The sequence below is a fragment of the Calliopsis andreniformis genome, chromosome 2 (genome assembly GCF_051401765.1).
Source record: "Calliopsis andreniformis isolate RMS-2024a chromosome 2, iyCalAndr_principal, whole genome shotgun sequence".
Taxonomy (NCBI): domain Eukaryota; kingdom Metazoa; phylum Arthropoda; class Insecta; order Hymenoptera; family Andrenidae; genus Calliopsis; species Calliopsis andreniformis.
The window spans coordinates 5,126,723-5,138,653 of NC_135063.1; the positions used below are offsets into that span (position 1 = coordinate 5,126,723).

The following is an 11,931-nucleotide window of genomic DNA, read 5'->3' on the forward strand; positions in this document are numbered from 1 at the left end:
AAAAGAATACAGAATAATCATTGTCAATGGAATTTTGTATACAGAGTGGATCGTTATTAGCGCTGCAACTACTATCGATGTAGAAGCATTAGTATTTTGAACTAGTTATGTGTTCGTTTTACCAGAAGCTCAATCTTCTGCACCGTTGATAACAAATCATTCTGAATTTTTTCATGTGCCCAATCATTTGACCGTGTTTAGCAACGATTTATTCGTAAATTATTGCATAATTATTGCATTCTTACGCGTCGTAGTACATTTCCGTGCTGAAATCAGATATCCTTTGTCCAGGAAGATAAAGAAAAAATAAATGCATATGTTGTCCCATCATCCACACTGTCAGCCTTATCACATCTGTTATACTTCCCTCGGCTAATTTGAATAAGGCCTAAAAGTAAGTAAACAATATAAGGAAATAAAATTCTTAATTGAGTATTATATTTTTCTTATGAACGCTTACTTGTACTCCAGTGATACTCAAGCATAACACGTTCAACATTATTTGAATAAACAAAGTTACTGAGAAAGATGATTGAACGAATCGCGTGAATCTGAACAGAATACAGAATTGAGAAAATTGAGTATGTATCGGGTGTTTGACGACAGGTGTCAGAAATGTTGAGGAGCGATTTTACACGCTACAATAAAACGAAAATAAAAATTGACGAAAATTCATTGGATGCTTTAAAGCTGTGGATTGTTGAAATTTGGAAATGCCTAATATTCGCTTGAAATATGTCTGACTTAGGACTTATTCTACTACTGACGTGCACTAGTTACTGTACGTAACTGGTAAGGTTGCATCTGGAAAAAATGTGGATCCATATGGTTACAATACATAGAACCGTCTGATTTCATACGCGCTTTAAGATGTAGTGTATTATTGGCCAAACTAATCGTAAGTACTAACTGAATCGACGTATCCTCTATACGTACGTGGAAAATTACTACTATGTCAAGACGTGTCTTGCGTGTAACTTTACTAGCTCTGCACAGTACGTCAGACGCAGTGAAGTCAGTAGAATAAGACCCGAGTCAGACATATTTCGCACTTTTAGGTGTTTACTCAACAATTAATAAATATGAAGTGAAGCCCTTAACGTAATTTTTTCATTTTTGATTTTTGTCTTATTTCGACACGTATTAAAGAAACATCTCTTAAAATTTCTGACATTTACTTCAAATATTTTCCTTTCGGAATATTGAATCTTATTCAAGTAAGGATCTTTTATTCCACTATACAGGGTGTCCCACATAAGGTGGCGGAGCCGAAAAGGGGAGATTCCTGAGGTGATTCTAAACAACCTTTTCCTTTACAAAAATGTTCTTTGAAGTTTTGTTAACGAGTTATTAACGAAAAACATCGACCAATCAGAAAGCGCGGATAGCGAGCGCTCGGCCGACCAGCGACAGGGCACAAGCTACGCGGAGCGTCTGCTATTCACCGTGCTCGAGGCTTGTACAAGAAACTCAAAATGTTTACGTCAATGCTCAATTTCTCCTAAAGTATTGGATGAAAAATTATGAAAAAAATTAAGACCACGTTAACTATTGAGACATATATTATAGAATTTTTTCAAATTTTTAAATTAATTATCTAAGTTGTAAAAAATAAAAAACGAGAAGAAAGAATTTTATACGTTACATTACAAATACTTTTTTCTCCAATATGCTTGGGAAGCAAATACAAAAATAAAGTAGATGTACTTACTCTAAAGCTCTTTTGTGTTCTTTAATGCATAATACAAGTTTCTCATACATGTATTCCTGTTTATCCAATAATAATTTTTCAATCTTGCTCCAGCTGAATTCTCTCCTCAGGGATTGCTCGTTTAAAATATGCAGTGTTTTCAGCCGATACCTACGAAATCATCGTTCGTTATCCAAATTAAGTTTTACCGAATTTCCGGCTAACAAAGATGATTTACCCCGTGACGGCGTACAAGGCGCAGGCATGTTGTGTGAAGGTAATGTACATCGTGTCCAGCGAACATACGAAAGTTATTATGAATATCGATGAGAGGTAACAGTGTACCACCATCACATAGTAACAATCTTCCTTAGTCCAGAATATATAATGGATTTGGTACATCAGATATCTGTCCTGTGTTTCATTCTTTGGATTTCGAATGTCGTGTACAAGTATCGCCGTTGGAAGTAATAAATATAGTACCAATAGGCTATAAAGACTAACTAAAATAAAATGTGTAGTATTAGAATACTTCACACGTTATGAATGTTACATGTTTATTGCGTATTCATGAATATTAGATTGATGTTAATTTTTCGTCGTTATATTGTTATTTATCACAATATGTTATTATTACAACATACACAGGGTGTTTCCAAATGTGTGGAACATTTTTTGAGGAAATTAAAACACTAAGAAGTATAACTAAAAAAGTAAACGTTTATGGAGGTATCTACACATAAACTTTTTTCATTGTCCTCGTATCTAGAATCTACCCGCCTAAAATGTTTCTCGTGTTTGAAAACACCATGTATGTTGTAATTACAAATAGGAACAAGAAAATATAACTATTTCATAGCATTAAAAAAAATTAATTTGATGATTTCAATTCAATTGAATTTAGCCCATACGCATAGATACAAAGTAATCAATAGTAGGTGGAAAGAAATTTGAAAAGTCCTTCGATATAATAAAATTAGATATTAATTAAATGTAATAAAATTGCAATTACAGCTTTGTGTATTAGTAATTAACCTTTAAAAATTCAAGTGAAAAGCACCTGAGATGCACTAACCCGTTTACCATAGGCTGACGTTTTGTGTCATCCATGATGGACAGACTGCCATATTTCAGGCACTATTTATTCAATTTTTAAACGTGAACCAAATATATCTCGAAAAAGTATTAGCAAAAATTCTTAAATTTTTTTCTATACAGGGTGTTTCTGAACAGCGCAGCATAATTTTAAGAGGTGATTGTAGGTACCAAAATAAGACGAAAATCAAAAATAACAATTTCGCGTTTGAGGCTTTGTTTGTTAGTTATGAGCGTCTAGAAATTTGGTGAAAATCACCTGTATACTTTATTATACATATGTTCAAACAAAAGTATTCGAAAAGCAGTCCACCGTAAGTACGGCTAGTAAGTACGACTTATACTTGTAAGAAGTAGAAAACTGTTTGTTAAAATAAAAAGTAAAAATCCTATTATAAATCACATCACTGCTGGCCAGTTATCAGTAACGATAAGTATTACTATTACAACAAATTTGTATCCTGGAAGATAGAAGAGTAATAAATTAATAATGAAGTCATTTACCTACAAAAAACGTAGCAGACCTCTTTCCTGCCATAACTTGCATTCGAAGAACTTCATACTCAGGAAGATCCATTAATCGTTCATTGTCTTTTTTCATCATGTAACACATCTGTTTTGTCTAAAACAAATGCAAAATTCACACAACTTATCACAATATGCAAATCTTGGCGTTAGATTACCTTCTTCGCTTGTAGCATGCCATTCATGTACTTTACTGTTACCGCAAACACGGTTAGTAAACAAGGCATACAGTCAATGGCCAAATCATAATCGACACCCCAGGCGAAGATGAGTTGCGACATCTAAAATATGAAACCAAACAGATGATTAACAAATTTTCAAGCATTCCTCTCCAAATGTCGTTTCTTCAAAAATCATTCACCAGAAGGAGTTACAGAAACTCTATAAATGTGCACTAAAATTCAGAAATAGCAGTTTCAGTTTCACTAGAACGAAGAAAGGGTATGCGAATGAAGACACAGCACAGTGTTGTGAAAGTCTGTGGAAAAATGAAAATGATATCAAACTCCAAGCAGATTTTCTTGAGTCTGAAGGCATCAATATGATACATTGATCGTCGATGTTGCAACAGCAGCAATAACAGATTTGCTTGCAAAGACGAGAAACCTTAAATTTCCTAGTCAGCACTATTTCTTAGAACAGACAAGCTTCAAAAACGGGAATAGGGAGTCAAACTATTTTTACCACTAATTTTCACTAAGATACAGTTGTCTCGCTTTGATTGCATGAGACAAATTCGTTTCAAACTGCTCGTGTTCTAGAAATAATGCCGATGTTAACGCAATTCTAGCGTATTTTCGATGTAATAATATTCTATCATTATACAAGAGATAGCAATAAGTGGACGTCAGCTTTTATCCTATACGAACAATGCAAGAAAATCGATATCACTTACCTCTACCACCGTGAACCGAATGCTATTGGGCACGAACTTTAATTACTATAATTTTGTCGAACTGTCGTGAATAATAAATTTGAAAGTTCGACCATATTCTTTCTCGCTGATACAAGCCTGTCCAAGAAAAGAAGACAGTTCTAAGTACTCAGAGCATGGGAAAGAGAGAATTGCACAGCCAATTATACGGTACTACATTTAGTGTAAGTGTACTTTTTTTCTGATACATATGTAAAGATCGTAAAATATGTAAGATCACATGAAGTTTGACATGTTTGACAAGTTTAAAGATGGTAGTTTATGGAAAAACCAATTGCAATTTTTCTGTGTTTTTACGGTAATATCGAAGTCGTCTCTGTATTCCAAGACATGGATGATTTCTTCGAGCAGCCAGCATATTCGCTACTCAAATATCTGTTGAAACTTGTCGGTACGTGGCCGTTTCAATCTTTCCGCGAAAGATGTATCCGCAACGTGTTGGTGATGTTCAGCTTGACTACTATGATTGTGCCCATGGTAAACGTATATGTTTTCAATTATCTTTATGTTTTCCTGATGTTTGTAAAAGAAGCATGAGTGGTAGATAGAAATATTGTCCTCAAAATCTTCAGTAGCTATCGTGTATGTAGTTTCACCCTGTGATTCTAGTACAGACCTCCAAGCAGACTTTCTTTGTCTTTTGGCATAATAAACAATCGTAATCAATTTTTTGAGTTAACGGTACAGTGACAACGATAATTGTGAAAGTGCCTCGCATAACGTTTGCGGCCGAGATTCTGAACTGTAATTTTCAATCAGAAAAGAGTGTTTGATTGCTGAACAGATTTTGTATGAATATTTTACAACAACTTGGACCCAGCAGCAATGAAGCAGTTTTAAAGCTAAAACGGGTTTAATGAAGTTGGAATTAAACGTGATCGAACTGTTACGAACGAGTCATCCTCAGGTACGAGATATTTTTAATTGAATACTTTTAGATAAACATTATCCTTTATTCAAAAAATGCAAAGAAAAAAAAGAACATATAATAAGAGCTTGCAATTCTTATAATTATTACACTGATACATTACCCTTATTACATTTCTGTGAATCCTATAATTTTCATTATCAATTGATGTATAGTGTAACAGTAGCGACAATACAACGATATTTTGGGTAAACATATGTATAACACTTTCAACGATAACTATCGCTGATTACATTGTTGACGACAATACGGTGAAATACGATACCGCGGTTTGTGTCACCTGAAAAGAAAAAATATTTTTGCTGTAGTAGTTAATATTTGAATACAGCTCTTCTCAAAGATAATGGCCGTTGTATGCTGAATTGTATAGAAAAAGTTATGCTACATTTATACTGATATTCGTAAACTGTTTTGTAAGTGTCAATGCGGTATTACATACCGAAAGAAAAGCTTCCATGTTCAATGGTGTCACTTTCAAAGCCGTCAGCTTGACTGGTGTTAAAGTGTTCATAACCATGATCTGATATATAACTCGGGATCTCTTGAAGCATTTATACCACATACACTCTAATCTGAGTATAGGACAAGAATGAACAAGAAGTATTTTTAGTCATATTTGACCAAAGTGAGTCGTTAGAATATAAGAAACTATTTTAAAGTTCTTACGCATCGTAATACACTTGTGTACTGAAATCAAGCAACCTTTGACCTGGAAGGTAAAGGAAAAACAGATGAATGTGCTGCCCCATCATCCAAGTTACAAATCTTATGACGTCGAGTAAACTTCCATCAGCAAGCTTGAATAAAGCCTACAAAGATCCAAATAGTATGGAATAAAAAACCGTACTCATAATTAATTGGAAGGAATGTTTACGAGATCATTATGTTATTCATTGTTACTTACTAAAACTCCAGTGGTACTTAAACAGATTATATTCAACATTATTTGAAAGAATAGAGTTCCTGAGAATGCCGATTGGACAATTTGCGTACATCTACAGAGAAATGTAAACTAGTTAAGCAAAGTTATAATGTTTCAAATTCAGTAGTATCAACGTAGTGTCGACTAGTAAATTAATGCGATAGAAGTATCAAAGTGATATTGCAGCCTAGAAATTAAAAAAAAGAACAATATCCTTTTTTAATTTTTTAATTTAATTTTAATTTAATTTTCTTAAAGTACATGACTCTGAAAAAAAGAAGAACTATTTTATGGATCTGGACTGACAGATTAATTGTAAATATATGTTTTATGAAATTGATAAGAGAAACTTTAAACTCGTTTTTCTTGAAACTTTATTTTTTTAAACTGGCATCCATGTTATCTCAAGATCTAGTTGACCAATTGACTTCAATTCTGGACAACTTGCTCTTACTACATGATTTTAGAAAAATTTGGGTTTCATTATTTTCTTTAATATTCTAAAGACAGATCACAGCTAAAACATAAAAATTCAAACTTTGATTTCGGTTTTGAATTCAAACTTTATTTATCAAGATTTTGGCTTCTCCTTTTTTCTTCCACTGTTTCCGACTGACGGATCGGCTGGAATCGTGGAAGTCAGTGGAGTATCTTTTTTGAAATGGCCATTAAACAAGAAGTTATTATTCCCGTAATTTGTAATACTTTTGAATGAAAAAATACTGTACATACTCATAAGATGAATAAATGTATCTGCAAAATTTTAATACATAACAGCCTACCTATCGTTAAAAAAAAATGACAAAAACAACTGAAATAATGTCAGTCTAGGCTCAAGACAGCAATATGTACCTTGTTAAACTGATATTCATGAGTATTCAGCACACTTACTCTAAAGCTCTTTTGTGTTCTTTAATGCACAATATGAGTTTTGCATACATTTGCTCCTGTTCATCCAATAATAATTTTTCGTTTTTGCTGCAGTCTAACTCCAGCCTTAGAGAATTTTCATCCAAGATGTGTAGTGTCTTTAAGCGATGCCTACAGAAACAAATTTGCATTTTATTGATACCAATTTTCATCAATTATCCGTATAAAATTTAACTAAAATACAAAAAGATGAAGGTACTTTACCCGACAACCGCGAACATGGCGCAAGCATGTTGCGTGAAAGTAATATACATTGTATCAAGTGGAGATATGAACGTTAAAATCAGTATGGATGCTAAATAACAGTGCACCACCATAACGTAGTAGCAATCTTCCTTGTGCCAGATTATATAATGGCCTGGATACATCATGTATCTGTCTTTAGTGTCGTTTTTTGTGAGGGCATCATTTACGGTTAGCACAGTTGGAAGTATTAAGTATATTACCAACAGGAAATGAAGGGCAGCTAAACCAAAAGATGAAACAATAGCATCAGTCGAAGCTATTGATATAAGTAATATTTAAAGTATTGAAGCTTATAGTGTAAATAGAATTGTAAAATAAATTTGATTTATTTACTTATAAAAAATATTGAGAATTTCCTTGCATCCATTGCATGTTCGTGTAGAACCTCATATTCAGGAAGATTCATCAGCCGTTCAGTATCACTTTTAATCATATAGCACACTTCCCTCAGCTAAAATGCAATACAAACTGTAGTGTGCACTGTAGAATGTAGCACGTATTATTTGACACTTTCACAATTACTTTCTTCACGTGGAAAACGCTATTCAGATATTTTGCCATTACCACTGACGCGGTAATTATCGGAGGTAGACACTCAAAAGCTGCATCATAATCACTTCCCCAAGCGCTGATTAATCCCACCATCTGAAACGTTCAGTGGAATACATTAAATAAGAAAAGCTTCAAGCACTTCTATCCATATACCGTCCCTTTGAAAGTCAACAAACAAAAGAACCTCTTTTCGATCATGCTAAATTATTGTCTAAAGATGTAAGCAATATCGTGCAAATATACATGTATTGCGTACAAAGATTATTTCAATCAGGATCTGTGACAAAGAAGAATAAGGACACAGTACGGTATTAAAAAATTGTATGGAATTCTATGAACAATATCCAAGTCCAAGCAGATTTTCTTGCGAATACAAATACAAATATATTGATGACTGATAATGCAATAAGAATGACAAATGAAAATGAGAAAACAGAAATATCAAAAGTCACAGGAAAACCATTGTTCCTGAAAAGACACTACTGAAGAAATTTTCCATTTGTCAAATATCCTTTACTTTCTCAAGTGAAGATAGCAGTGTACATTTACGATCACGAATATTCAATACGAGTACAATTGTTTCGAGTATTGTCAACCACCATCAGTTCTCGCCACCAATATCTCTTCTTGAATACTTCGCTCTGTGACGAGCTGCAAGGAAAGGCGATACTGATCTGACAGCAATAAACACGCAAGTAATGTGACTTCATTCCACATAAGAACATATCTCATGTGTTTGAAAAATAGCGTTAATAGCAAGTAATAGCGATACATAAATTATAGCGACAACATCGATCGTGTGTTTGGAAAACAGCGTTACTAGCAAATTATAGTGACGCATAAATTCAACTGATTATTCCATTAGCCTGTATTGTTATAATAGTTTATTACTATTATCAAAAGTAAACTGAAACGCGTGTGTTTATCCTATAAGTAAATGTTCTTCAAATCGATATCATTTACTTCTACCGTCACTCTAATGTCCTTACAATTAGATAAAGATTTCAATTACTGTCATTTTGTTGAGTTGGACAAATGGACTGGTGTTAATAATTTCGCACATTCGAAGTGAAATAGCATAAACTATTCATGTTCATTGTCGATAGAAGCGTTCTCGTAGCGGGAGGAAAAGCGCTCATTGCATGAGTGGTACACTCGGTACTGGTGTTGTGCGCTTGGCTCCCTTTGCAGATGTGTAAGGAGTTTCGTTGTGTTTGAAGATTTCCGAGCAAAGACATGGCTTTGTTTAACAGAAGATATTAGCTTTTGTATTTACAAAGATACCAAAAATAAGGACTACTATCTTTTAAGTGTTGGAACATGGATGATTTCTTCGATCAACCCGCCTATTCGATACCAAAACGCTTACTGACATTAGTCGGTACATGGCCCCTCCTACCCTTTCGCAAAAAATGGTTCAAGATCGCGTTAGTGCTATTCTGCTTTGCTGCCATGTTAATGCCTCTGGTAAATCTTTATTTATTTTCAGTAACGTTTATATTTTCATGTAGTTTCGTGAGTTATATTTAGAATGAAAAATGCTGCAAAAGTGTGGAGTTTGTAAAAATATGTCTTAACCATTTTTAATAGATAATGAGTATTATAAGTAATTATTCTCCAGGATTCCATTTTTGTGTACATCAGTATTCGACAACACTTGACAGGAAATTTAAGGGGTTATTCTAGACATTAAAGTAATAGGAATAAATAACAAAAAAATATGGCTGTACCCATATGGGAAAAGTAGTAGCTATCATACTCACTGACGTAAGTGGACACTGGATACTCACTTCAAACAGCTGAGATGAAATTCTACGACACAGTAGTTACGACAATCACAGTTCTCTAGGGTTTGACCCTTATCACGAATTTCATGTTAATGATAGTGTTTGGTGGATTGCCAAGTTTCACGAAAATATTACTGTTTTGTAAGTAATTAATAAACGAGGAGTCTATTTTATTTTGTTCTTGATTTTCGTCTGATTTTAATATCTATTGTCACCCCTAAAATTTTGTCCCACTTGTTGTCGAGTATACTATATACAAATCCAAGCAGAATTTCGTATCGACAAACATCGAATGTTGTTCCTCCATGTCATATGTGCATTCTGAATCCCTTCACAAACCACAGTGTTAGTTTCAATTTCATGATCCTGACTTCATTAACTTCGAATATATGAGATTTTAATTTGACTTTTTTTAAAGACAAAGATAACTAGGTTTCGCTGAGATTATTATACAAAGGAGATTTGCATGATCCCTTCAAATTATAATAATTGATTTCAATACGCTGCGTGAAGATCCAACTGGTTTTTTGAGTGACAGCAGTGAAAAGAACTTCGAGAATACTCTACTTAACAAGGGTTTAATGTGATATTATCTAGATGATACAATGCAGGGTAATTGTATATTTATTTTTTATTTTAAGTTCTTTTAGCGGTTATTTTTTTAACTGATTTTGTATATTTTTCAAAAATTATTAGGGTATCTTGGTACTGCGAGGGTTTCTTTCATCAAGTTAGAGTTGGTAAAAAATTTTGAGTTGTAAGTATCTAATAAGACTTTTCAATAAAAAAGAAAATTAAGATTGAATTCTGGTGTAACAGACGCAAAATATCGATTTTTTGTTTTTTGTATAAAATAATAGTACAATGTGCCACAAATGTGTCTTGTACATTTTTTTAATCGTATTAAAAAATAACGAAACTATAGCCCATCGAGTTTTAAGCTGTAAACATCACAAAACGTTATTAAAAACTTTAAACGCGTTTTTCTACAGACTGTTTTTTGAATTGATATTCAGGATAACTTAAAAACTAATCGATTAATCAACTTCAGATAAAGCTTATTCTTTTCGTTGAAGCTTTCTTCAGGGATTGAACTTAAAATTAGATTTTATTTTTCATTTATGATTTTGAACAAAGTTTTTAAGTGAAAATTAAAGGAAGTCAAAGTGAAGGTTGCCGAATTTGGACCACTAAAATATTTTTTACTTTATCTTTTACTGGTAATAAAATATTTGTAACATTGAGAAATACCGAAACCAATGCTATTACTTTCTTTAAGAGAATGTAATTGATATTTAGCAAAATATAATACAAAAGGTTAGATAAGTAGCTTTTTATAATTGTAGCATCTGTCCCCTGAAGTAACTAATTCTCTAGGATGAACCGTTGGTTGCTTAGTTTAGACTCTTTAGACCACTGAATTAAAGTGTGAAAATAGTTAGGTTTTCTTAACAACAAGTTTACAAAATATGTCACTTAGATATGATCATACCTAATTTGCAAAATCTCATTGTATTAGTCAACAATTTAAGTAGTAATATTTTCTTAATTTCGTAGTTGTACCTGTACACGATGTATAAACTCAAGTGGAACATTTTATATATTTTAACATATGAGACATTGCGAGTAGGAAGGGTGAACTCAACCATTTAACAAATATTTATTTTATTTATACTTGTAGAAAATAAATGAAAAGTATTTTTCTCGAAACTTGGATTGTTGAGTTCGCCCTTGCTATTTACTACCCTTAACGTCTCATATTTTCTTCCTTGACATTTTCATTAATAAAAAATGGTCTTATTCATAAAAGAATAGGATTTTCAACTTGGTCATAATATATTGATATTACTTTGAAGCAAGTGCAAGCATATTGCCAAATTAAAGGAATAACATTTAAATTTTAAACTCTAACTACATAGGATCGATATCATTTAAGTATAAAAAATATGTAAAAGACGTGTTTAACATACAATCAAACCTCAATAACTCGTACTTTTTTACCTCGAAAACCTCTATAAGACAAAAATTTTGTTCATTCTTTTTCGCTTCGCTGTGAAAACCTTTGTAAATCGAAATAGAATGTACTTTAATTCGAATTATTTACACATATTTAGGTGCATTTTTCACCTCTACAACTCGAGTTTAGAATAACCAAACCTCTGCAAGTCGAAATCTACCTCTATGAGTCAAACTTTTATCGTTGTTACTTCTACATATAACTCGAATTTATAGCTACGTGTTTTAAATTGTCAAACAAATGAATGCTGGAAAACATAAGAAAATACATGCCGTGTCTCTACCCCTCCATCCATGCATATCCAT

General features: G+C 32.9%; 2 protein-coding genes across 2 annotated transcripts; both read right to left on the reverse strand.

The window, feature by feature from the left end:
• Positions 1-241: 241 nt before the first annotated feature.
• LOC143188338 (uncharacterized) lies at positions 242-2,817 on the reverse strand. Its single transcript, XM_076392545.1, has 4 exons — positions 2,774-2,817; positions 1,712-1,861; positions 461-551; positions 242-388 (listed from the first exon to the last, which is right to left on the reverse strand). The coding sequence occupies exons 1-4, from the start codon at positions 2,815-2,817 to the stop codon at positions 242-244; spliced, it is 432 nt and encodes a 143-aa protein (XP_076248660.1).
• Positions 2,818-3,184: 367 nt separating this feature from the next.
• LOC143188339 (uncharacterized) lies at positions 3,185-8,020 on the reverse strand. Its single transcript, XM_076392546.1, has 11 exons — positions 7,976-8,020; positions 7,793-7,915; positions 7,604-7,721; positions 7,229-7,526; positions 6,986-7,135; positions 6,077-6,167; positions 5,839-5,981; positions 5,612-5,744; positions 3,469-3,591; positions 3,290-3,407; positions 3,185-3,246 (listed from the first exon to the last, which is right to left on the reverse strand). Exons 1-11 carry the CDS (start codon positions 8,018-8,020, stop codon positions 3,185-3,187), a joined length of 1,404 nt encoding a protein of 467 aa, XP_076248661.1.
• Between the last annotated feature and the right edge of the window lie 3,911 nt (positions 8,021-11,931).